The 27,278-nt window shown below is 51.3% G+C and overlaps 1 protein-coding gene across 1 annotated transcript; it reads left to right on the top strand.

Moving 5' to 3' along the window:
• The first annotated feature begins 1,464 nt into the window (after positions 1-1,464).
• On the top strand, positions 1,465-27,278 carry TRIM3 (tripartite motif containing 3). The gene is given in 13 exon segments (XM_070383841.1): positions 1,465-1,646; positions 10,039-10,204; positions 17,275-17,471; positions 17,474-17,505; positions 17,733-17,884; positions 18,082-18,262; positions 18,545-19,277; positions 19,412-19,515; positions 24,611-24,778; positions 24,963-25,131; positions 25,382-25,452; positions 26,431-26,571; positions 26,701-27,278. Coding segments are annotated over 12 exon segments (2,232 nt in total). The 5' UTR covers positions 1,465-1,646; positions 10,039-10,073; the 3' UTR covers positions 26,854-27,278.

Raw genomic sequence — 27,278 nt, 5'->3', positions numbered from 1 at the left:
GCAGATCATGCTGAGCGTTTTCAGGCTGCTTAAGGACTTGCCCTTTGTACAGAGAGCTGTTGAAGCCTTAACAGAAATTTGATGGCATGAAGGACATTTAGGGTTGAGGAAAGAAGCCTGTGAGGCTTAAAATAGTGTTCTACAGACCCAAGTCACCTCATATTGGGTAGTCTCCTAGCCCTGGCCCCAAATTACAGAGCAATCATGAACCCTGAGGCTCATTCACAGACACCAGAGCACCTGTGCCAGAACTGAGGCAGGTGAAAGTCAAGGCACTTCCCAGGGTCCCTGCTGCACCCAGATGTTGAGCCCAAACCTGAACCTTGTGTGTTGCAAGAAAGCTCCCTAACAGCATTTTCATTTAGTGAGGGTCCAGGTACCATTGCCCTATATCCCTTAGCCAAGGAATGCTCCAGAATTCAGCATGGTCCTCTACCTCAAAAGCTGCAGTTATCTGACAAATTTGATTATTGAGTGGTGGCCCCCCAGCTTATGGGTCACTGGGATACTTCAACGTGAAACGTTCTGAGGCTCCAAGTGACTGGAGCCAGGACCTACAAGCAGAACTAAAACCCTGTTTCCAGCCCTTTCTACCTGAGTGAACAGGGTTACTGTCTGGGGAGCCGAGGACCCTCCGTTCTTTCCATTGCAAAACACGGCTAATGAAAGAAGCTACCTATTGAGATGATGAGTATTAAAGAAGATCATTTATTTAAGGTGATGCGTTATGTGTCTGGCACATAATAAGCAGTCCCTGCTAACAGTTACACTTTTTATTATTTTCCACTGGGACTGGTTTTCCACAATGTGATGATTCTGAGAATCGCTCTGGTCTTGGATGGTGGAAGGGAGTCGCTAGATGGTCTGAACCATAATTTCCTCGCGAGGGGGCTCCTGAGGGAGAGCCAGGCACTTTGAGCCAAATCAAGCCCCATCTTTCTCGGCCGTCAGCCCCTTCTGCCAGAGCTCTGGGTACTGCCCTTCCACTTTGGGGCTCTTTCGTCGCCGAGAGATCCGCGCCGAGGCACAGGCGATCCCTGTCTCCCCCGCTCAGCAGAGACCACACTAGCATAGTCCGTAGGAGCCCCCCAAGACAGCCTGGAAGGGCACCTCCGGGAGGCAGCCCTTACCCGCTCCCAGAGTCCGAAAACCCTGCTGCCCAGACGCCTTTTCGTAATGAAGCGTCCGCCCAGTCCCTGAGACCGACTAAGCTGCCCTTTCCTGGAACCGTCAGGACTCAGAGGCAGCTGGCGGGGATCGAGGATCCGGGATCCGGGATCTGGCTCAAGGGTTGCCCAGCCCGACCGCAGAGGCACCGCCTGCAGGAGCCTCAGGGGAGTCGGGGGATCTGAGCGGGTGGGGTTGGGGCGGGCGGGGCCTCCGCGGCGGCGGGCGGAGCGTGGGTGGGTCTTCGGTCTCCCAGCCGACCCCTCCTCCGGCTGGTCCGCAGCCCCGCCCCGGCCCCTCCCTCCGGCCTGTGCGGCGGGTCCGGCGGCGGCGCCGGCGCGGGGACAGGCGGAGGCGCGGGACGTGGGGCGGCGCCGCGGGCACGGCCGGGCGGACGGGCGCTGGCAGCAGGGGCAGCGCCGCGGGCCCTCGGAGTGGCCGCAGTCCTGGTCTTGGCCCTCCCATCCTGCCTGGCCGCGGTGAGTGCGACGGGCGGCCCCCAGGGGTGCGTTTGTGTTCCTGTCTGCCCGGGTCCGGGTCTGGGTCGGAGCGGCGATGTGTCTGTCCGAGTGGCTGTGGGTGGGGGCATAGATGCTTTTTAAAAGCTGTGCCTCTCTCTGTCCACGTGAGGCGTGTCCCTGTCCGTGAGAGCCGTAGGGGGATTCTTCGGGCTGTGGCTGCTCACGTGAGGTCCATGTTTGAGGGGGGAGGCGCGGGTGGATGGGTGATGGTTCCTTAGAAGAGCGCAGGGTTTGGGAGCTTGTGTATGTTGGCGGAGGGTGTCGAACAGTGCGGCCGAGGATGATGGGGGGTGGGGGCGCGGGTGGGGTTGCTGAGTGGGACTCTGGAATCTAGTGGCCCAGCTTGTCTGAGGGTTCCTTTCTCCCTGGTGCAGACACTTCCACCCCTTGCTACCCTCTCCGTCCTCAGGCACCTAGAGGCCCATCGGCGGGTATAGAGGACAACCTTTCCTCCTCTAGCCCTGGCCTCAGGACGGGCAGCCTCATCCGGAGGCTGTTTCTTGTTGGAAAGGACTCTTCTGTTTCCCATGCAGCCAGAACCCCGCCTGGAGGACCCCAGGCTCCTCCCTGGTTCTGGCCTCCTCCCTTCTGGACTTGGCTTCAGATCATGGGCTGCAATCCTGCAGGGACAGATGGTTGCAGGTTGGAGGGGCAGGCTGCACCCCAGGGAGGTCAGTCCGCTAAAGGCAGGTCCTGGGCTTGTTCCTGTGCGAGGGTCTCTGATGTGGAAAGCATAAACGAGGACTGGCCCCTGGTGGAAGATGAGATCTGGGAGGTTGGAGCAGGTGCAGAGGTCTTCACAGGTCTCTCCCTGCCTGTCTGTCCAGCTCATCAGTGCCCATTCATTCCCTAAGCAGGGCTGTGATTTGCTGCAGAATTGGAATCAGCTGCAGGCCTGACAGGTGCCCTGCCTCCCTTGGCTTGCATGCCTCCAGTGACAGAGCACTTACTACCTTCTGCTATGGGGAAGCTTCTTTATGTTGAGTGGAGGTCTTTCTCCTTGGAACTTTGTTTCCTTGTCTTGTTATTGCCTTTGATTTTGCCTCTCTGTCTGGTGAGAGGGAACTGCAGTGATTTAAACATGGCTCTTTTGTCACCAACATATACCGAGCACCTCTGTGTGCCAGGTGCTGCCTCAGCCACTCAGGGCACAATGGCATTCTTGCTGAGAGAAGAGCCTGAGCAAAGCCCCATAGTTTGTATAGTATTTGTGTTTAGAAAAACAGAGCAAAATCATTTTGCTAGGCTAGGGTAGAGGGTGTTCAGAAGGAGTGTCATTGGTGCCCTCAACTCAGTAAGAGAGGTAGACAACTACAACCACTATCTAACACACCTAGCCTTGCTGTGAAAACCAGAAATCAAATACTCAAGGTTGTACAAGGTTGAATTTGATCATGGACACATATTACAATCTGTAGAGACCTTTGGCTGGACAGAGAACCTTGGGAATCTCAGATCTGGGGAAGAGAAAGATATGCCACCCACACACACACAATTTGCAAGTAAGGGGATGGAGTAGGAACTTGTCCAGAGTCTTACCTTGCATTAGTGAGGTTAGTTAGAGTCAGGACTAGCCCCTGAATCTCCTGACCTTTAACCAAGACACATTTTAGGAACAGAAGCAAGGATATAGTCATAGCCTATATCTGAAAATTGGACAAGAAGGAATTGAGAAGACTCCCAGGATTCTGGCTGATGGAGCTAGATGGACGGTGGTGGCTTTTATTGAGATGAGAGATGCAGCAAGATGAATAGGTTAGGGGAAAGTGAAGTCAGTTTTAGACTAGTCTCTAGCATCATCCCTGTACAGATGTCCTAGGTACAGCTAGATATATAGGTCTGGGTTCAAGAAAGTTTTCTGCATAGGAGATAAGACTTTGGGAGTCGTTAGCAAGTGGATGGTAACTGAAACCATGGGAGACGGTGAGATCTCCCAGAGTATGAAAGTGAGGGGAGAAAAGGCCCTAGAACAAAGCCCTGAGGAACTAGACAGATAAGGAATGGACAGTGAAGGAGCAGCCAGAGAGGCAAGTAGAGAACTGACATCAAGTGGGTCATGATAACATCAAGTACAGCCACTGTCTTTTTGAATCTTGCTCTCTTGCCCAACTGGTCCATGTTTCTTAATCTTTCATGCTTCTGTTCCTTGACTCACTGTTTTCCCAATGTACTTATCCTATTTGTCCCTCAAGATCCAGTTCATATATCCCTTCTTCCGAAAGTTTTCTTTATTCTCCTCCCCTACCTTCAGAGTTAGATACTTCCTCCTCTTTGCTGCCACTGTAGTTTGAATATGTTAATATCATGACACTTATCACATTGTAGGTTATATATTTACAAGTCTGATTCCCACCCTAGTCTGAGAACTTGTAAAGGACAGGGAGTGTGTCTGTTTCAGCATTGTGTCTCCAGTAACTGTTTTAAGGGCCTTGTCCAGAGTGCCCAGGAAATTTGATTGCTTGATAGGTTGATCAGCTGATTGAATGGTTCATTCACCTACTCAGTCTAGCAGTAGGAGGCAAGGAGAGTGGTACTGCAAATTTCATCACTTTCCTTCCTTGCCAATCTTACTGCAAGGGTTCCTTGGCTTTGAGGACTTTACCTCCTCCAAGGTTTCAACTGTTCCAGGGAAACCCCAGAGATAGTAACCTGCAGCATTTGTCATTTTGCTGAGGCTTCAAATGATCGAGTAGACTTGGAGGCTAGTGAACAGGAGAAAGTCATTTTCAGAAGTGAGTGAACCTAACTGGCCTCTTGCAGCCACTGTTTAACAATGCCTTGGTCACCCACCTTTACTCACAGCTGTATAAGTAATGTTATACTGGGACTCCTGTGAGGTTGTAGGGGGAAGTCCTGGAGGAAATTAGATGCTGCTTGAGAATTTGGAGAAACTGAAAAGCCTTGAAATACATCCTTTGCAGATGTCAGAGATCTAGTGGAATCAGCACTGGCTGTCTTCATTTGCTCACAATCAACTTCCTCTTCAGCCCCCTGGATCTGGCATCCTTTCCTCCAGCCCTTGGAAACCACACTCCCTGGGGTTAATACCAGCTCTTTTAGAGCTTTAGATCATGGGAACTCTTTGCAGCATTTCACAGTGAAGACTGTTCTCTTATCCATGAAGCTGTCTTCTCCCTTTGCTTTCAGGATATCTTTCCTGATTCTCCTGCCTCTTTGGCTACATCTTTTCAGCTTGTTTGCAGGCTTTGCTTCCTTAAATGTTGAAGTTCCTTGGGGCACAGTCACAGGCTTTCCTTTCTCATCTTATACCCTCTCTGGATGATGTCATCCACTTCGATAGCTTCAGGCACCATGTCTACACCAAGGACTCCAAATTCATTATCTCCAGGCCAGACCTCTTTCCTAGGCTCCAGCTTATCTTTCCAATTGCCAGCTGGATCTCTCCACTCGAAAGTCCTGTAGGCACCTCAGATTCCTTTTACTAAACACTGAGCCTGTCACCCTCCCATTCAAACTGCTTGTCTTTCAGAGTTTCCAAGCTAGAAAACTGTGAATCATCTCTAATTCTTTCTTCTCCCTCTGCTCTTCATATCTAATAACTGGTCACCAAGTTCTGGGATTTCTTGCTATGAAATCCACTTCTGTCACCTCCCTTTTGCTACTCCACTAATCAAGGTCACTCTCATCTCTCCTCTAGAATATCATGGCAGTCTCTTAGCTTTCTACTTGTGACACCCTTCATCTTTTTTCCACACTGCAGTCAAAAATTTACTCTCCTCTCTCCCTCACCCTGTACTTAAACTCTCTCCACCTCCCCACCCTGCCCCTAAAAGGTTTCCTTTGCTCTTTGGATAAAGGCTTAACCCCCTACCAGTGTAGAGTCAAGTCTAAATTCCTTAATAAGACCAACAAAACATTGTGATCTAACTGCTGCTTACTCCATCTCATTTCTTAGCCCTCCCCTGTCACAGTGTTTGATTCAGTCTCCTGTTGCAAAAGACATGCTCTGTGTAACTCTTACCCATCCTGGAGCTCTTGAATGGCCTTTTCTTCTGGAGAATTCCCTTGACTTCCAACCTTTAGTACCCTCTTCCCCTGCCCAGGATCTAGGTTAGGTGACTCTTAGCAATCTGTCCTTCCCCATCATAGCCCTCACCATATTGCACTGCAGTAATCTATTTATTGGGTTTCCCTGGAGGTTCAAACGGTAAAGAATCCACCTGCAATGCTGGAGACCTGGGTTTGATCCCTGGGTTAGGAAGATCCCCTGGAGAAAGGAACGGCTACCTACTCTTATTTATTAGATTGTGGAATCCATGAAGGCTAAGCTGTGACTATTTATCTTTGTATCCCCAGACCTAGCAGAGGTGCTGAATGAATGCTGAAAGAGGAAACCTTTAGAACCTCAGTTAAAAGATGGGAAGGATAAGGGATGCAGAGATGGCAGTAGGCAGCCTGAGGAAGCAGGGTGAAATCTCAGCTCTGAGTTCAAGATCTTCCGAATGTCTGCTGTGATAAACAGTTCATTTAAACCATGGCCTATAGGACCTTGGGGGCAATGAGATGGGAGTGGTGGGAGCAGAAGCCCAGGAGACGAAGGGAGCCTAGTGATTTAGGCGAGGGCGGGGGATGAGGGAGTTGGGGAGTGGGTATGACCTAAGCGGCTGTGTGCCCAGCACGTCTGGGTGGGGAACTGAAGCAGGAAGGGGAAGGGAGGGAGGAGCTGTCAGTGCCTGGATGGAGCCCAATCCCCGCCCCTGTGTGACAGGCTGGGAGAGCCCCTTGGGCTTGGAGAGAGGCGGAGCCTGACTTCCAGCTGCCCAAGAAGGGCCGGGTGGACCACTCCTACTCTTCCTCCCAGCCCTGCCCTTTGCCAAACAGAAGCATCAGCTTGGCCCTGGCCTCCTGTTCCTTCCGCCAACCCTCAATCTGTCCTCTTCCTGCTGGGTTGTTGTCTTTGTATTAAATCTCCAGATTCAGAACCCATCATTTCTGGAGAAGGAACCTCAGAATCCCAGTGCCCACATCAGGGAGGATGCTCACAGGGATGCCTTCCACCCTGCCCATGCCCACCCTCACATAAACATGAGACACATGCAGCCGAGCCTCTCTCCTGCCCCTCCACAAACCTGAAGAGGGCTCTGGACTGGCCCCATTGCATTCATTCATTCATCTTTAGAGAGGCCCATGCTACATTGAGCTGGGCACAGAAAGGGATGGCCTTCCCCTCGTCACTGCCTGTTTTGAAGTAGTCTGATTATCTTTCTGCCTCCTTTCATGCCCATGTTTCTCTCTTAAATGGTTTGCATCCACTATGTTAATTTCTTCATCTCCAGTCATCCTTCCATCACTCTGACTTGGCTTCTGCCCTTTCCATTCCACCACATCCAAATCTGTTGGATACCCTCAGTCTTTATCTTCTTTCACTGCTCCTCCTTTCTTGAGTCAATCTCTTTCCTGGATTTCCTTGATCCCATACACTCTTGCAACCCACTCCAGTACTCTTGCCTGGGAAATCCCATGGACAGAGGAGCCTGGTGGGCTGTCGTCTATGGGGTCGCACTGAGTCAGTCATGACTGAAGTGACTTAGTAGCAGCAGCAGCATACACTCTTGGTCTTCCTCCCATCCCTCTGGGTTCTCCTTCACTCTTCACTCTCTGTCTCTAAATGGTCCCATCCATTATCATTGCTGTGCATGCATGCATGCTCAGTCACTTCAGTTGTGTCTGACTCTTTGTGACCCTATGGACTGTAGCCCGCCAGGCTCCTCTCTCCATGGGATTCTCCAGGAAAGAATACTGGAGTGGGTTGCCATGCCCTTCTCCAGGGGATCTTCCCAACCCAGGGATCAAACCTGAGTCTCTGGCATCTCCTGCATTGCAGGCAGATTCTATACCCACTGAGCCACCTAGGAAGCCCCACCATTGCCCTAAGTATCCTTAATATGCCAGTGCTTCCAAGTCCAAAACCAGTCCAGACCTCTCCCTTGAGCTCCTATATTCTATTCCTTACTTGACAACTCTACCTGGGTTATCACTTCTCAGACATAATGTGGCTAAAATAGAACGCCCAAATCAGTTCCTCAGCTTCACTGTCTCTGGGCACAGTCCACCATCTGCTCAGGTGGGAAACCTGTGAGTCCTTATTGCCTTATTCCTTTCCTCTCCACATCTGGTCAATCATGATATCCTTTTGACTCAACCTTATGGTTATTTCTCAGCTCAGTCCACCTTTTTGCTTATAGGCTGGTGGCTCAGATGGTAAAAAGTCTGCCTGCAAACTGGGAGACCTGGGTTCGATCCCTGGGTCAGGAAGATCCCCTAGAGAAGGAAATGGCAACCCACTCCAGTATTCTTGCCTGGAAACTCCTATGAATAGAGGAGCCTGGAGAGCTACAGTTCATGGGGTCACAAAGAGTCAGACACGATTGAGCAACTAACACACTGCTAATACCCAACATCAGCCTACCTAAAGAACTGGGATAGCCTCCCAAGGGGTCTTCCTGCTTCCATCTGGCTCTTCTTCAATCCTCGTGGCCACCAGAATAGCTTTTTAATTAATTAATTTTTTTTTTATAAATTGGATCATTTCCCTCCCAATTTGGGATAAAACCCAGATTCTTAACATCAAGGTCCTTTGTCATCTCATTCCCAGAGTCACCTCCAGTCTTTTATTCCTTTGTTCTAAGCATGTGGTCCTTTCGGGTTCTCAATGACCGATTTGCCTAAGAGCTCTCCTTCATGTTGTTCCTTTAGCCTGGAATAAATTCCCTCCCTCAGTCCCTAATGCCTCTACCCTCATCCCTGCCATTTACCTTCTAGCCCCTCAAAACTCTGCTTAAAAATCACCTGCTTGGAAAGGCCTTCCTCAATCACCCAACTGAAACCTCATAACTTTCTCATAGCACCCTTTCTTCTGTATAGCACTCCCTTCCCCAAATTTGTAATTATATATATATATATTCATTTATTTACTTTTTAAATATCTGTCACCACCTCCCCACCACAAGGACAGTGACCATATCTGTTCTATTTATCACTCTATCCCCTGTGCCTGTACAAAGTAGGCACTTAATAGTTATTGAATTACTGAATTTCTTCAATAAATACAAACCAATCCTTATGTCAGACTCTGTGCTAAGTGCTAGGATTAAAAATGAATAAAATATAATACCTCTCTTCAAGAACTCTGTATAGAGTGGAAGAAACCAAGAAACAACAAGAAAATTACAGTGTAGTGTATAAGGGCCAGGATGGAGGAAATACAGGGTGCAGAATGACACAAAGGTGGAGCACCTCATCCAGACCTCAGGAAATCAGGGAAGGCCTTCTGGAGGAAGTGACATTTACACGCAGACGTGAAAGATAAGCAAGAAATTAGTCAGACGAAGTAGGGGTTAGAAGAGGATCTCAGGCAGAGGGAACAGAATGTGTGACTGCCCAGAAGCAAAAGAGAACAAGGAGTTTTCCAGGAACTGAAAAGAAACCAGTGTGACTGCTCACAGAATCATGAGATGTGAGGTTGTAGAGGGAGGTATGGGCCAGACAAAGCTAAGCCTTGTTGGCCAATTTAAGGAGTTTGGACTTTGTCCTCTGGACAATGGAGAACCATTGAAAGAATTTAAACAGGGAGTTAGTGACTAGATGGAATCCGTGTTTAGAAGCTTCATTCTGGCTGCAAGGGGGATTGGTGACAAGCAGGCAAGGAGACAAGGACACCAGTTAGGTTGTTGCTGTATTGTTGGAGAGAACTGGTGACAGCATGAATTGAGGGTGGTATCTGTGCATTTGGAGTAAAGGGGATAAGATATTGGGGAGGCAGAATCCATGAGACCTGGATACTGATTGGATGCGGAGAAGAATGTGACCCTGGGCAGTTGTGCTGGGAGGTGGATCAGAGCACTGCTAGAGGGGCTGTAGGTGGCCAGAGGAGAGACACTCTATCGGAAAAGCCTCCTGGGGGAGGGTTTAGGGGAGGCAAAGGAGATAAAGGGCGGGTGTGTCAGTGAAAGTGTACATCCCTGTACTGTGCACTTGACTGTACTTGACCGACACAAGTGTGAATCCTCAAAACAACTGTTTCAAGTAGGGATCAGTATTCCCATAACTGCAAATTATGGAAACTGAAGCACAAAGAGGATATATAAATTGTCCAAGGTCACACAGCTGGGAAGAGGCTGAGCTGGGTTTGAAGTCCAGTCTAACCTGATGCCTGTGCTTTTGACCAGAGCAGTAGGCTCAGAGGGTCCCCAGTCCAGCTACTTCACCTTGCCCCATTCCCGGCAGGGAAGAAATGGGGCTAGTGCTTTTCAGGGACTGTGGGTGGTGGGGATCACGCGGAGGAAGGGAGTGCTGGCTTCCCTGGTGCTGACCATCTCTCTGGGTACAGGCTGGTGTGAGTGGCAGGAGCCACCCGTGGGCACCATGGCGAAAAGGGAAGACAGCCCTGGCCCGGAGGTCCAGCCGATGGACAAGCAGTTTCTGGTGTGCAGCATCTGCCTGGATCGGTACCGGTGCCCCAAGGTCCTGCCTTGTCTGCACACCTTCTGTGAAAGGTGAGGGGGTGTGTACTGGGGAGGGATGAGGACCTTGCAGGCCCTCTGGAGAAGGGAGTGGCGTGTGTAAACCTGTAAGAGGTGAGGGAGATATGTGCACACGTGGAGGGGAGCAGATGAACCCTGACCTACAGAAGATGAAGGTTTGGACCTGCGAGAGGACCAGTGCTTTCCTAACACTGGGTGGCGCCTCCTGCCGAGAACAGGGCCTTCTGTGCCCCTGCCCAAACCCTGAGGCAGCCTTCGACATCACCAGAGAAATCAAACAGAACTGAGGCTCTCAACCAGCTCTGGCACCAGAAATTTCTGACCAGTGGGAGGATGTTCAAAGCTAGGTCTATCCTCCCTGCCCATCCTCATTGTCATCCTGAGGTACTGAGTGGAAGGCAACCCCTCCCAGCCTCTGGGCCTCTATCTATTATTCATTCACTCAACAAATATTTATTTATCGAGCAACTACTATGAACCAGACCTGTCCCAGGTGCTGGGCAAGCAGTGATAAGCAAAAACAGATATGATCCTTGCTCTTAAAGGGCTGACAGTATAGTGAAAGAGGAAGATAGTAATCAAATCATCATACAGCCGGACTACTGATAAATGTAATATTGCAGATAAATGTAATATTGATACAGATAAATGTAATATTGCACCCTGAATGAGTGCTGCAAATAAAGTGCTAAGATGGGATCTGTTAGAATTTAGAGAATCAGAGAAGGCTTCCCTAAGGTCTGATCCAGAGGCTGGATGGCAGTTAACTGAGTGAAGGGAGTGGTCAAAGCCTTCCAGGCAGAAGGCAGAACACGGGGAGGCCACGTGGCATGGGTACCTGCATTGGGTGAGAGGCTCTAGAGGAAGCCCGGCAAGGCTGGAGCATAGTGAGTGCAGTTGCGAGTGGCCTGGGACAGAGCTGGAGCTCAGACAGAGAGGGGCTTTGTTGACCACTTGGGAAATTTTGTTCTTAGCCTGAGAGCCACGTGAAGCCTTTGAAGGGTTCCATGCATGATCACATCTGTATTTTGACAGTATTGTCTCTCTCTTATCCCTTATTGTTCTGCGGTGAGTTACCAGATCCCTGGGTCTTGTCACCATTGCCTCCACCCCACCCTCCCAGCCCCTTCACTGAGCCCAGCTCTGCCCCAGGGATGCTCTTCCCTTCCAGCCCTGCTCTTTCAGGTTCCAGCTCTACTGCTGTCTCTCCTCTTCATCAGCTGGAAGCAGTCTCAGCCTTCCTGTCTATTCTTACATCAACCTGGCTGACTTTACTACCTACCTATGCCCCTTAGTTCTTGACTGTTTCTCCAGGGATGCCCTCCATACCACTTCAGTCAGACACCCTCCCAAAGACACCCTGGATCTTGCCATCACCCAAAATAATGCCACTTCTTCTGTGGCCACAAGCTCCAGCATCCCACTCTTGGCTCCCATCACTCCACTTTCAGTACACCAGCTTTGACTGGGGGTAGATATCTAATGCCCTTGACGGCTCCCTCTTCTCCCAATTACCCGCTCCTTCCTGGACTCCCTGTCTTTCCTACCCATTCTGAATCCTATGCAGACCATACACCTTTGTCCTCTTCCAAACCCATGTGGCAGAAGCCCAATCCTGGATCTGAGCTGTAATTAGATGTCTCCACACCTTCTCCTACACCCAGATCACTGAGCACTCCTGGAAAAAAATCAGTGCCTGAGAAATTATAACAATAGCTACCATGTATTGATTGCTCACTATTTGCCAGGGACTGGCTAAGTGATTTACATGTATTGATTTACTTAATCCTTCCAACAGATACTTTATTATCCCCATTTTTAAAGAAGAGGAAACTAGGGTTCAGAGTCATTAAGTAATTAAGAAATATTTCCAAGGCTCTGCAGCAAGTTAAATAGTCAAGGTCTGAATCCAGATTTGACTGCAGAGTCTTCTCTACCAACTACCACTCACTCATTCACTTATCCCTTGGTCCCTGCTCTCAAAGACTTATGCTCTAGTGAGAAGCGATGGACAGTAGGCGAGCAAATAATCAAACAGGAGAGTCACAGTTTGGACTGTTTTCCAGGAAATAAATAGGGAGCAGGTGAGGGTGGTTGGGCCAGGGGCTAGTCTACAGAGAGTCATCAGGGAAGGCTTCTCCAAGGAAGTGAAATTTGATCCAAGACCTGAGGATGAAAAGGAAACAGGCACGTGCAGATTGTTCCAGGCATGGGGATCATCTTTGCACTGTTTCATGCAAAAGCCTTAAGGAAGGAGTAATTGGGGCATGTTCAGAGACTGGAGGAGAAGCCATCGTGCATGAATAAGGAGGAAAGTGGGGTGAAGTGAGGTAGGAAAGAGTCAGAACAGTTCATGGGGGAGCTTGGCAGTTTTAGGAAAGTGTTTGAAGTTTGTTCTAAATGCAATGGGAAACTCTGGAGGATTTTCTTTAGCAGGGAAATAATGTGACATAAATTGGGTTTTTCAAAGCTCATTCTGGCTGCTGTGGAAGAGTGGGTTCTACAGAAGCAAGAGTGGAAACAGGAAACCAGTTAGGAAGCGCTCGTAAGCCAAGCATGAGCAACACAGAGGATGGGGTTCTTGATGAGTTCAAAGGTATTCTGCAGGGTAAACCCCAGATTCAGCAAGCTTGGAAGAGAGCTACAGGGGAAAGTAAACGGAATGGTTGAAATGCAGACTTCAAGTTGATGAGACATAGTGGTGCTGGGAACATGGGAGTAGATGGTTGAGGTTAAGTAGACAAAAAAATCCTGGGGATAAGGGGGTACAGAGGCTTAGGAACTAAGAAATCTTTTTTTTTTTTCCTCACGTCATGCACAAATGTGTGATCTTAGTTCTCTGACCAGGGATTGAACTGATACTCCCTACATTGGGAATGCAAAGTCATAACCGGTGGACCACCAGGGAAGGCCCTGGAACTAAGAAATCTTGATGGTGGGTGGGTTACTCTGTGGATGTCAGAGTCATTGAGAATAAGGGCAGGAGTGTGTGTTAGGGTGGGAGGTGAGTAATAGAAGGAGAGAGTGAGCCAGGAGGAAGACTTATGGGGAAGCAACCATTAAGTCAGCAGAGACAACAGCAAGGTGGGGTGTTGTAGACAGAAGGCCTGAGCTTCCAAGGAGCTGAAGAAGGAGAGTTTAGCAGTGTTCCAGTTGGGGGTGGGGAGGACTCAACCCCACCTTCTGGCCCCGAGGAATGTGGAGTATGAGACCAAAACCACCCGAAGGGGAAACTAGGTCACCGATAAGTTAATATTTGTGAAGCACTTAGAACTGTGCCTGGCACGTGGTGTTTGTTAAATGAATAAGATAATTAATTCAGATCAAGAGGTGTAGACAACATTAAGAGGGGAGATTGAGGATATGGGAAACTTTGCACCAGTCAGATCTTCCCTCCACAAATTGGTGGTCTCCAAACACAGTGGCTCTAGTGGTAAAGAGACCGCCTGCCGATGTAGGAGACTTAAGAGACGCCAATTTAATCCCTGGGTTGGGAAGATGCCCTGGAGGAGGATACTGCAGCTCACTCCAGTATTCTTGCCTGGAGAAGTCTATGGACAGAGGAGCCTGGCAGGCTATGGTCCATAGAGTCTCAAGCAGTCCGTCACGACGGAAGCGACTTAGCACGTGTGCAAACACAGCGCCATCAGTCTGTTTCTAGCAAGACCCCTCTCCTCCTCCCTTCAGTGCTGAATCCTAGCCTCCTTGTCCTCCTGGACCCGCCTTCACCCACTCATTTGCTTTCAGCCGCTAACCTTGCCTGAAGCAAGTTGCTGCTGCTGCTGCTAAGTCGCTTCAGTCGTGTCCGACTCTGTGCGACCCCAGAGACGGCAGCCCACCAGGCTCCCCCGTCCCTGGGATTCTCCAGGCAAGAACACTGGAGTGGGTTGCCATTTCCTTCTCCAATGCATGAAAGTGAAAAGTGAAAGTGAAGTCGCTCAGTCGAGTCCGACTCTCAGGGACCCCATGGACTGTAGCCTACCAGGCTCCTCTGTCCATGGGATTTTCCAGGTGAGAGTACTGGAGTGGGGTGCCATTGCCTTCTCCTTGAAGCAAGTTAGGCATCCTAAATTTGTCCCCTGGTGCTCAAGTACAGCCACCTCCATTCCCCCTCCCTCTATCCATCCGCTCCTCCTCTTCAAGCCAACCTGAGCCACTCTCCCATCCCCAGACCTTGTCCCATGTCTTCTAGTCTCTTGCCTCCCTCCTCTGCTGGCTCGTCAATTTATACATGCTCAAGCCTCCCATTACAGATAAGAACTCTGCTTTGTCCCTCTGTCCTTCCCAGCTGCCATCCAACCCCTCAATCTCCTTTTTACTCAAACTTCCAACCTCCCATTCACTCTTCAGTTGGCAACATTTTCCCATCCTTGCCTTCCCTGACTCAGCTGCTTTTGACATTGATGACTACTCATTCCCTGCTTCTGGAATTGCTCCACTCGGCTACCCTGACACCGTCTCTCCTTCTGTCTCTCTGCCCGTTCCTCTTTGCTCTCCTCATTCAGTATTTGCTGGGTCCTGCTCTTGGCACTGTAATCCCCTTAGCCATCTGAATGTTGGTGGCCTCCCTCCCTCTCTAACCTGCCTTCTCCCCAAGCTGTCTACTGATTCCCTCTGCCTGGATGTCCCAGTGTTACAGTAAACTCAACCAGGCCAAGGCTGAACCTCCCTGTAAACTAGTCCTCTTTCTGTGTTTCTCATCATGGTGAATGGCACCACCATCCACTTAGTCATCTAAGCTAAGATCCTGGGAGTCAACCCAGGCTCATCTTTCACTCCCTGTATCTAATCAGACAACACCTCCCACTGGCTGCACTTCTTAAACACTTGTCAAATTTGTTCCATTTTGGTCTACATTGTTATTGTTCTGTTGCTAGGTCATGTCTGATTCTTTCTGACCCCATGGACTGCAGCATACCAGGCTTTCTGTCCTTTACCATCTCCCGGAGCTTGCTCAAACTCATATCCATTGAGTCAATGATGCCATCCAACCATCTCATCCTTTGTTGTCCTTTGGTCTACATTGCTATGCTAAGTCACTTCAGTTGTGTCCGACTTTGTGCGACCCCATAGATGGCAGCCCACCAGGCTCCCCCGTCCCTGGGATTCTCCAGGCAAGAACACTGGAGTGGGCTGCCATTTCCTTCTCCAATGCACGAAAGTGAAAAGTGAAAGTGAAGTCGCTCAGTCGTGTCCAACTCTTAGCGACCCCATGGATTGCAGCCTAACAGGCTCCTCCGTCCATGGGATTTTCCAAGCAAGAGTACTGGAGTGGGGTGCCATTGCCTTCTCCGTGGTCTACATTGCTAGTGCCTAAATCCAGGTCTTCCTCACCTCTTGTCTAGACTATTACAAGAATATCTTGCATAAGCACATGCATTACCTTGGATCTGCCTCTCGTGTTTCACTAGCTTTGTTATCTTGGAGCACTTAACTTTTCTGAGTCTGTTAACAAGCATCAAATATACAGTGCGTGGCACATTGCACCTAATAAATGGTAGCTGGGTGCTAGGGAGGAAGATGCTACCACCCCTTGGCTGCTGTCTCATCATATTCACAGTTACCTTCCACACAGAGAGAGTGAAGAGGAGCTTGATAAAGTGTAAACCTGGCTCTATCATGCTCCTGCAACGCCCTCCTGCTGTTGGGATAACTTCTAAGCTCCTCGGTGTGGCCCAGGATCCCTCCATGAGCTGGACTCTGCCTCTCTCTCCAGACTTCCCTTACCATTCCTTGCCTTGGAGTCCTCTCTAGCCACCTCGAACTGCTTATAATGTCCTAGTCATACTGTGCTGCTTCTGGTCACCTTCTGTATCTGGACCCCCCTTCCTCCTCTCCCTGCTTTCTCTGGTCAGATAAACAATTATTTGTCCCTGAAGATTTTGCTTAAGTCACCTCCTCTTCTGGCTTCCTGGCTACCCACTCCAGCCACCCTTGGCCAGATGCCCTTTCTGTGAATTTCCTTATTACTACATATTCTGTGTTCCATATATTTATTTGTTTTGACTGTGCTGGGTCTTTGGCACATGGGCTTCTCCACCTGTGGCGTGCAGGCTTTAGAGCATGCAGGCTCAGTAGCTGTAGTGCCCATGGTTAGTTGCAGTATATGGGGTCTTAGTTCCCTTACTAGGGATTGAACCCTGGCTCCCTACAGTGAGGGGCATTAACCACTGGACCACTAGGGATTAACCACTGGACCACCAGGGATGTCCTTGTGTTCCTTATATTAATGATCAGTAATACTAATACCCGTACATGAATTTGAGCAAACTCTGGGAGATAATGGAGGACAGAGAAGCCTGGTGTGGTACAGTCAATGGGGACACAAAGAGTCGGGCACGACTTAGTGACTGAACAAAAACAAATACTAATAGTCTACATTATATAGCACTTTGTGTGAGTCAGGCGTTGTCAGCACTTTACATTTAATCCTTCATACTTTGTGAAGCCTGTACTGTCTCCATCTTACAAAGGAGGGGTCCTTAGTACATAAAAAGTTAAGTAACTTCTCAGGGGTCACATAGCGTAATAGGTGACAGACCTGGGAATTGAACCCAGGCAGCCTAACTTCAGGACTCCTGCTTTTAATCATCACACTGTTTACTTCTACAAACTCTAATTTTGTTACTTTTTTTCCTCTATAAACTGGAAGTATTTTAGAGATAGCACTGTGGTTTATCTTTGTATTCCCAGAGCTTGGCACAAATTTGGCAAGAGTAGGCAGTCAATAAATGTTTAATGAATTAATGGCAGGGGGGTGGGGACAGGCAGTCGCACATTTTCTGTGAGAAGGGTTTGTAAACACCTGTGAAAGGTGAACCTGTGTTTGTGCACACTGTGAGGAATGCCGATACGTCTGCTCTTCTGAGACATCAGGGGTGTGTTCCCACTCAGTTGTGAGAGAGGAGGCCTCTTACCCCTGCTGGCAGGACAGGATGCGTGTGCCAGCCAGAGCGGTTTCCAAATGAATGTAACAGCACACCTGAGAGGAGAGGGACTGGCACCCATAGCGGGTGGGAGGAGGGGTGTGCTGACGCCACCTCACCCCTCCATTCCTCTGACGCCCCCTCCTCCCTGGCCAGATGCCTCCAGAACTACATCCCTGCCCAGAGCTTGACACTGTCCTGTCCGGTGTGCCGGCAGACGTCCATCCTCCCCGAGCAGGGCGTCTCCGCACTGCAGAACAACTTCTTCATCAGCAGCCTCATGGAGGCCATGCAGCAGGCACCTGATGGGGCCCACGACCCCGAGGACCCCCACCCCCTCAGCGCAGTGGCTGGCCGCCCCTCTCCTGCCCCAACCATGAAGGCAAGGTGGGCCCAAGCAGGCCCAGTGAGGCCAGGACTTGGGGTGGAGGGGCAGGAGCGGTCGGGGGAGGGGGCTGAGAGGCTGTGGGTGAGAGGGTATTTCTCTGGGTAAAGTGGTCCAGGTAAGGGGATGCACCTGGTAGGTGAGAGGCAAGGAGGGCAGGTGGGGGAGGGGAGGGGACAAAGAAGTCTGGTGTCTAGTGGATTCCTGACTGGAGTCCTTATGCTGCCAGACGATGGAGTTTTACTGTGAGGCCTGTGAGACGGCCATGTGCGGGGAGTGCCGAGCTGGCGAACACCGGGAGCATGGCACGGTGCTGCTGCGCGACGTGGTGGAGCAGCACAAGGCGGCCCTGCAGCGCCAGCTCGAGGCAGTGCGCGGCCGGTAGGCACCTGGCGGAAGAGGGCTGGTGGGGTGGTGCTTTCACAGAGGCAGAAGAGAGACCCTGGGGAGGGTGGAGATACAGGGAGGTGGCAGGGAGGGGAATTCACCCAGCACAGCGGTAGGGTCCCCAGGGAGAAGGAATGGCTTGGCACGGGCACCCTCAAGCAGCCCCACTGTGAGATGTTTCCCCTCCCCAGACTGCCGCAGCTGTCCGCAGCTATCGCCTTAGTCGGGGGCATCAGCCAGCAGCTGCAGGAGCGCAAGGCAGAGGCCCTGGCCCAGATCAGCTCAGCCTTCGAGGACCTGGAGCAAGCGTTGCAGCAGCGCAAGCAGGCTCTGGTCAGCGACCTGGAGGCCATCTGTGGGGCCAAGCAGAAGGTGCGTCTGCTCACCCTTTCCCACCACTGTCTATCCTGAGACGGCCTGCTGCCTTCCCCGCCTTTCCACACCTGTGCACACCTTCCCCTGGCCTCTGCTTTCCACCTCCTCACGTGGTCAGTAGGTGCTGCGGGCATCTGTGTCCTTTGTCCATACTCACCCTCTTGTATTTCTTTCATGCCATAGTACAAGTTCATCAGGAATCACAAGAAACACCCCCTCCCTAGCCTTACCCCCAGCACATCAGTCTTCTCACCCAGACCTCCCGGAACCCCTCCTCAGGTGTTGCAGACCCAGCTAGACACACTGCGTCAGGGTCAGGAACACATCGGCAGTAGCTGCAGCTTCGCAGAGCAGGCACTGCGCCTGGGCTCGGCCCCGGAGGTGCTGCTGGTGCGCAAGCACATGCGAGAGCGGCTGGCGGCTTTGGCGTCACAGGCCTTTCCGGAGCGGCCCCATGAGAACGCACAGCTGGAACTAGTCCTCGAGGTCGACGGGCTGCGGAGATCGGTGCTCAATCTGGGCGCACTGCTCACTACCAGTGCCACTGCACACGAGACAGTAGCCACGGGCGAGGGCTTGCGCCAGGCGCTGGTGGGCCAGCCCGCCTCGCTCACCGTCACTACCAAAGACAAGGATGGGCGGCTGGTGCGCACAGGCAGCGCTGAGCTGCGTGCGGAGATCACGGGCCCGGATGGCACGCGCCTGCCGGTTCCCGTGGTGGACCACAAGAATGGCACGTACGAGCTGGTGTACACGGCGCGTACGGAAGGCGAGCTGCTCCTCTCGGTGCTGCTCTACGGACAGCCGGTGCGCGGTAGCCCCTTCCGCGTGCGTGCCCTGCGCCCTGGGGACCTGCCACCTTCCCCGGACGACGTCAAGCGCCGCGTCAAGTCTCCTGGCGGCCCGGGTAGCCACGTGCGCCAGAAGGCTGTGCGAAGGCCCAGCTCCATGTACAGCACGGGCGGCAAACGGAAGGACAACCCCATCGAGGATGAGCTAGTCTTCCGAGTTGGTACAGCGGGGCCGAGAGCTGAACCAGAAGGGGCGGGGCGGGGCGGGGCGGGGCGGGATGGCTGGGGCCAGAGGCTCAAAATGACCTCTGTGAATTTTTGTCTGTTTGCGTTCCATCTGTTCTGTTCCCCACAGGGAGTCGTGGAAGGGAGAAGGGTGAATTCACCAATTTACAGGGTGTGTCCGCAGCCAGCAGCGGCCGCATAGTCGTAGCAGACAGCAACAACCAATGTATCCAGGTAAGCTCTCCCCTAACAGCAAATAGAGGTTCTCAGGCTATAGCCTACTCAGAAACAGAGTATCTCTGGAAGGAAAGGTGAAACCCTGCAGAGAGTACCTTTTCTTAAAGAACAATGAATCATGGCACCACCCCTCACCCAGTCACTTGCCACCCCAACCTCACTAGCCACAACAGTAACCAGCAGCTTCACAGTTGGGCACCAGGGTTTACTGAGCTAGCAGCCTCTACCTCCCAGGCTGTGGTCAGGCCCGACCGGCTCCTGGACCCCGAAGATCTGGCTCATTCTTCCTTTCCCTCTGCCTCCACCTGAGGCTCCACTGGCTGGCTTACATCTGCCCTTTTCACCACCGTGTGGTCAGGGTGCAGGCTCCGCCCTCCCCTTCTATCTTCCAACGTGCCTGTGTATCATCTGTGCTAGTCTCTGCAAATGTCCAGTTGACTAGACGGCCAAACAAGGGTAACTTGTGAAAGCGGTGCCTTCCAGTGGCTAGAACGTAATGCATTTCATAGGCGGTCCTGCCCCTGGCCCTCCTAGTGCCTCGTGCACCTGAGTGGAGCATCCACCACTCAAGAGGATGTGGTCTCTGCTGCACTCTGGGCTCCAGAAAGCTAGAAAATGTGGTTTTCTCTCTCTGATCCTTATAGTGAGCCTAGGAGTGGGCAGAGCCTATGACAATCACCAGGGTGCTAGACGCAGCAGTGCAGTTCAAAGCTCAAGGTCTGAAACCAGACACCTGGACTTGAATCCTAGTTCTGCCACTTACTGACAAGTCATGTGACCCCTCTGATCTTTGGTTAACTCATGTGTAAAATTAGGAAAAGAGTACCTCAGAGAGCTGTCTGACATAATGTACTGTGCTTGACACTGAGTGAACCTTCTAACGTTAGCTGTTGTTGACAATATCATTGTCCAGGTGGGGGCTGTAAACAAAAGCCAGGAGGTGGGAAGGTGCTGGAGAGGGCTGTTCAGGGAGCTGGAGAAAGGGGCTGGAGGGAGACTATATTAGGAGTGAAATATCTGAGGTCACGCTGTAAATGGTTTGGGAGCAGAAGCTATGGGATTTTGATTTTGATAACTGCACAGGATTGCTTCTACCTACTATAAACTTTCAGTTCTAGAAAACGTTTTGTCAAACAGCAAAACTTGTCCTTGAGCCTTACTTCACGGTGTACGTTTAAACTTCTTCCCGACCCTCTGCCTGAGTACCCCTGTCACAGATACGGCTCTCGCAAAGGTCTGTTACCTTAGGCTCAGCTCCACCTGGCCCTTGCTTTCCTCCTAGCAGACTGAAGGAGCCGGGGCTCTCGAATGAGTGTATTCCCCAGCTTGTTTAGCCTGCCTTTATTCTCACCCTATTGCTAAGCTCAGAGGAAAGGAGAGGCTCAGGTCAGCACAGGGAGGCATTTGGGTCCATCCTGCATAGCATGGAGTGGAGCAAGGTGGATGGGTAGGGCTGGTGATGAGGCCTGCTGTCGTACCCTTCACCTTCCAACTTGGTTCCTCCTCTGTATGCCAAGGGTGCTTTTTGGCACAAAAGTTGAGGTTGGGGAAACTTCTTCTGGGGTGGACACACATGTCACTTTGTCTCCCCAACAAGGGATTGTGCTTGTCTGTTGTTGCTAGGTGGGAACTTAAGAGGGAGGGCCTAGTGCAGCCCCCTCCTCACTCCAAATACTTCCTTCCCCTGCAGCAATCTTCCTGGCCCCTGCCCCCACCCATACAGACACCTCATAGCTGCTAGGAGCCTGGCTTTGAGTTCTAAAGCTGGGTTTCTGCTGCTTTCACTCTGGGGTCCTCAGGTCTGGTATGGGCCAGGCTTCCAGATGGACTGTGACTCCCTCCTTGGTCCATGAGGATTGGAGTCCTCATGAACTTTTCCTCCTTTGGAGCTGGCTATGGTGACGGCCAAGACAAATCTCCTTATGTTGAATCCGCATCAGCTGACAGGAGAGAAAAAACATTTTGTGATTTTTCGAATGAAGGGTTTGATTTGGCTATATTACATCCTTGTGTAATTAATTGTCTGAGTCCAGAAATTTTATCAGCTCTTTTGTGAGAGCATCCTCATTTCTTTCAGGCAGAATATTAATCACATTGTCCTCTGAGCTCCCTCAGCCTTTGGCCCTGGCCCTTTTCATTCTTTACTAGAATCACTGGTTTGCTTGTTTTATTTTATTTAGCCTCTCGCCCAAGTAGACTCAGGTCCTAAAGTTGCTTACTGTGACTGTGGCATAAGAGAGAGATGTTAAGGGTCAAATTAGGGCACTGGTAGATTCTAGAGATAAGTAATGTGACAGGTTTTGATGAGCCATCAGATATCAAAGGAGAGGGAGGGATCAAGAATTGCAGCGCTTGGTGCTCTGGGTAGGTAGTGTTGCCTTTTAGGAACGGGCCTGGGAATAAGTTGATGAACTCACACGTTCATGTGTGGTGAGTTTGAGATAACTGTGCAGTACCCGAGGAGAGGTGTCCTCCCCGTTCTGGTCTGGGAGTGAGCTGATGGATTCATCTGTTTGTTGAATGTCTGCTGTGCGCCAGTTGCTACACCAGTGCTGCAGTGCAGCAGCACACAAAACAGACACAGTCCGTGCCCCACCTAGGGCTTACATCCTTAGAAGGGAACAAGGCTACTTAGCAGTTATTTAGTTACAGAAGTGACAGTTCTTATAAAAAGAGCTAAAATGTGTATTATGGAGACCTAACTTTATATGTTGATTCAGGTAGTAGAATTGACCATTAAAAGCTTCTCTGCAGAAGTGACCTGGGAATTCTGAGAACTGGAAGATGAATTGGAGTTGGCCAGTTGTAAGGGGTGGGATAGGATAGGATGAGAAGAGTAAGACCCCCGTAAAGCCTCAGTGTTGAGATAGAAACGAAGCTGCTTGGAGTGAAGGACGCAGATGTGTTGCTTCACTGCCGATCTGGTTGCACCTTTTCGTCTCTCTCAGCCCGTACTGCCTATCTTCTTGTGCTGGCAAGTGCTGTCTAAGCACGGGACCAGGGCAGAACCCAGAGGCTGTTCTGGTCAGACAGGGAGGGCATGATGCAAGGTCCATCTCAGGAAGAAGTGATGTCCATAGGTGGGACCAATTCAAGCATCCCAGCAGGCCTGAAAAATGGGGATGTCGCAGGCGTGGGGACCTCAGTCCACTAAAGAGGGAAGAAGTCTGGATCAAGAACAAGACCAAGGTCTATAACTTGAGTTCTGCAAGGCTGCTCTTGGCTTTGATTTACCTTGTGTCCCTAGAGTTATAACAAAGACTTAGGCAGAGAGAGAGATGTTTTGGCTGTGAGGAATAAGCAGGAAGGCTTAGCTATAGAGAAGAAGAGCATTAAAGTAGTGTTTTAAGGATGGGGAGACCTGACCATGTTGCTAAGGTGGGGGAGGTAGAAGCAGGGGTGAGAGGTTGAAAGGTTTATTCTGTCCAGATTACTTTATCAGCCTCATAACCTGGAGGGTCCTTTCCCCTGACCCTCACCTAACCCTTTCTTGTCTGCTACCAAGTCCTGGTGAGTCTTCCTCCTTATGTCTCTTAAGTCCATCTACTTCCCTCCAGCAAGTGCCCTGGTCCAAGCCAGCATTAGTTCTCCCCTGGATCACTGCAGCACCTGACTAGTCAGCAGTTTCCAGTCTTGACTTCTCCCTGCAGCCAGAGTGCTCTTTTTACTCCTTTTCAAAAAAAATTTGGCCATACCATGTGGTGTGCCAGATCTTCGTTCTCCAGTCAGGGATCAAACTCTCACCCGCTGCAGTGGAAGCGCAGCACCTTAACCCTGAGTGTCAGGGAAATCCCTAGTGTGCTCTTTCGTAAAAAGCTCCCGTGGGCTTTTTCCAGCACCACTAAGCAATTCTTCAATTCTCAGTGGACACTGACCAGCGATCCTATGAATTTGCCTCAATTCTGATACTACCTGGAGATGGCATCACACCCACAGGTTAAAGGCTCAGCCCCGTAAGATGGCCCTCTTCAGAGGCTAATCGACAGTTCAGGTTGTCGCCTGTACTCTGACCCACCAGCTGTAAATTGGAAGCTCCTACATCCCACTCCTTGGGTTCAAATAATTAGCTACAGCAGCTCACAGAATTCAGAGAAACATTTAATTATGTTTATCATATCCTTTATTAGTATAAAGGGTATTATAAAAGATACAGGTGAACAGCCAGAAAAGAGGTACATAGGGTGAGGTCTCCTAGTGTAGGAGCTTTGGTCCCTTTGGAACTGGGGAACACACCTTCCTGGCACCAACCCGGAAGCTCATCGAATCTTGTTGTTCAAGAGGATTCATAGAGCTTAATGTGTGCTCCCCACCCCTTCTCCTTCTCGGAGGTTGGTGGGCAGAGCTGAAAGTTCTGACCCTTTAATCAGATGGTCTTTCTGGTGACCAGCCTCATCCTGAAGCTATCCAGGGGTCCCACTCTAAGTCCCTCATTAGCATAAACCCACAAGGGGCTCCTTGTGAATGACAAAAGACACTGCTACTGATTAGGAAATTCTTTCAGGGTTTGAAGAGCTCCGTGCCAGGCACTGGGGACAAAGACCAAATATATTTCATATTATAGCACAGAGTCAGATCTTATCTTGTCATTCTCCTGCCCAGAGCTTTTCAGTGACTCCTCATCGTATCCAGAATAAAGCCTTCTTCTGTTGTTTACGGAAATGCCCATCGCAGTCCAACCGCACTGGACAAGTAGTGCCCATGCTGGGCTCAAGTAGTGTACATATTGGACTCTGTGCCTTTTGCATATTGTTGACTCTTTTAAACACCTTCCTCCTCTCTCTCTACTCGCCAGCTCTGGCTCATCTCTTGGCGTCCTTATGAGGCTAACTCAGACTTCCCCTGCTCTTGGAGCCTTTCCTGACCACCCCTCACCCCTTTCACATCCTCACGATCCCAGCCACGCCTCTGCTGCATGTCCCCTAAGGTCTGCCATGTCTGATTCTGCCCTGTGCCCCAAGCAGGGTGTCAGGAAGTGCTGGTTGAGTGATGAATGAATGGGGCGGGGTCTCCTCCCTCAGGATCCCGCTCCGCTCCCTCTGTGCCCACAGTCTCTCCCCTCCTGCCCTCTCCCTCCCTCGGTCCTCTGCTCCAGGTTTTCTCCAATGAAGGCCAGTTCAAGTTCCGCTTCGGGGTCCGAGGGCGCTCGCCTGGGCAGCTGCAGCGCCCCACGGGTGTGGCCGTGGACACCAATGGAGACATTATCGTGGCAGACTATGACAACCGTTGGGTCAGCATCTTCTCCCCTGAGGGCAAGTTCAAGGTGAGAGGCCTGCTGTCACTCTACCCTGCAGCCTTGGTGGCCAGCCGCGGTGACCGTTCTAGTGCCTCCTGGTGGTCAGGGCCTGGACTGCCCGATCCATCCTCAGCCTAAGGTTCTGTTTTGGCGCCAGGTTGGGACTGCTCACCCCACCAGGCAGCCCCTAACGGGTAACCCCTTCCTGCAGACCAAGATAGGAGCTGGCCGCCTCATGGGCCCCAAGGGAGTGGCTGTAGACCGGAATGGACATATCATTGTGGTTGACAACAAGTCCTGCTGCGTCTTCACCTTCCAGCCCAATGGCAAGCTGGTGGGCCGTTTTGGGGGCCGTGGGGCCACTGACCGCCACTTTGCAGGTATTGGAGGAGGATTTAGAGACCTAGTTCCTGAAACCCCAGCCCCAGAGAACTCCCTTACATGCCCCAGTTCTAAAGACCCCTTCACCTATATTTTGGCCCTAGGGGACCCTGTCCCTACTGTACCCTAGCACCATCATCCCAGAGACCCCACCATCTCCTCACAGCCCAGCTTTGTCATCACAGAGGTTCTTCCCCACTCCGCTCAGTCTCCCGGCTTACTGCCAGAGAGCCCACTTTTTATTTTCAGGGCCCCATTTTGTGGCTGTGAACAACAAGAATGAGATTGTAGTGACGGATTTCCATAACCATTCAGTGAAGGTCAGTGCCCTCCCTCCCTCCATGGCCACTGTCCCAGCATCCTTTCCTCCTCCACAAGACCCCTCTCTCCATCACCTCCCTGCTTTCTCCCCCAAGATCATTCCTTTGCTCAATAAACATTTGTGACGTGGCTGCATTGTCCCAGGAACTGTGCTCAAAGCTGGGAATAATCACTATGTTAAAGCAAATATGTTCCCTGTCTTCTTGATTTTGGTCTAGTGGGGTTGAGAAAAAGGTGCCAGGATATTGTAATATAATGTGGCAGATTCTGTGTTGCAGGAGTGCAGGTAAACTTGTGAGGGTGTAGCAGGAGCCCTTGATTTAGGTGAGACCGAGAATGACCTGAAGCACAACTGGGAATTAACCAGAAGACAGGGGGACAGGAGAAGCCAAGCAGGCAGAAACTCTTCCCGTGTAGTTCAGGTAGTTCAGATGGTTTGAAGAAACAAGGCTTGCTCACTCCCTGAAGGGGCTTGCTCTCTTCCTAAGAGTTATGAGGAGTCACGGAAGGATTGCAGGCAGGAACGTGATGCAGTCTTATGTGTCTTAGAGCGCTCTGGCTGGGGTGAGACTAGAGGCAGAAAGATTAGTCTTCTGCAGTAATCCAGCTGAGCACCATTGCAGTGGCGGTGTATGCACAAGGTACAAATCTGACACAGACTCAGCGGCTTATGGTAGTAACGAGAGGTCAAGCAGAGGAGAAGGTGGGGTTGAGAGTGACTTGTGGCCACCAGGGTGTTGCCAGTCACTGGGAAGTAGAATGAACTGCCTTCCCAGGGAAGATGAGCTGCCCAAGGGACATCAGCAGGGGTGTCCAGTAGGCAGTGGGATGCATGGACGTGAAGCCCAGGGAGAAGAAACTGGTTTACAGCTGCAGATGCAGGGGTCCTCCGCCCTGGGGCTTCACCCCATCCTCCTCCAAGGCCCTGCCTTCTGCCCGAGGCCGGGTCCCCAGCCCCCAGACCTTTTCTCTGCCAGGTGTACAGTGCCGATGGGGAGTTCCTCTTCAAGTTTGGCTCCCATGGCGAGGGCAACGGGCAGTTCAACGCTCCCACGGGGGTAGCCGTGGACTCCAATGGGAATATCATCGTGGCCGACTGGGGCAACAGCCGCATCCAGGTGAGGAAGGCCTAGGGGTGGCATGAGGCTGAGGTTTCCCGCTGGGCCCCCTGCACCCCCCTCCCCAAATGCCGCTCATCTGCCTGATCTCACCTCTCCCTCTCCCTCTGATCTCCACTCCCTCCCCAGGTATTCGACAGCTCTGGCTCCTTCCTGTCCTATATCAACACATCTGCAGAGCCACTCTATGGCCCCCAGGGCCTGGCACTGACCTCGGATGGCCATGTGGTGGTGGCCGACGCCGGCAACCACTGCTTTAAGGCCTATCGCTACCTCCAGTAGCTGCACAGGGGGCCTGCCTGGCTCATGGAGGGACGGACATAGGGGTGATTGGACAAGATGGTCTGGCCGGGAGGTGGGCCAGACCTGGCAGCACTGAATGTGGGCTGCGGGCGTGGGTGTGCCCGATGCCCTCCCTCTCCCCCTTCCCAACCCCCCACGGTTGCACTTTATTTATTCGGTTCTTGCTTTGGTGACTGGGTGGGCCTGGACCATGGTCCCAAGGATGTGTGCAGAGCTTCACCCTCCCCTCCCCACCTTACACACCTCCCCGTCTCCTCAGTCTGCTCCCCACCCCCCAGCCTGGGGCCAGAACAGCCTCTTACTCCAGGGCGAAAGTCCCTCTGGTTGTCTCCCTACCACCCTATACACACTGACAGAGGCAGCAATACCCCACCCCCCATATTAAATAAATGTGTTCACCACCA

This window comes from Bos mutus, chromosome 15 (assembly GCF_027580195.1).
Source record: "Bos mutus isolate GX-2022 chromosome 15, NWIPB_WYAK_1.1, whole genome shotgun sequence".
NCBI classification, from domain to species: Eukaryota; Metazoa; Chordata; class Mammalia; order Artiodactyla; family Bovidae; genus Bos; species Bos mutus.
Note: the sequence above shows the minus strand (reverse complement) of the source record. Positions and strands in the feature narration are given on the sequence as shown.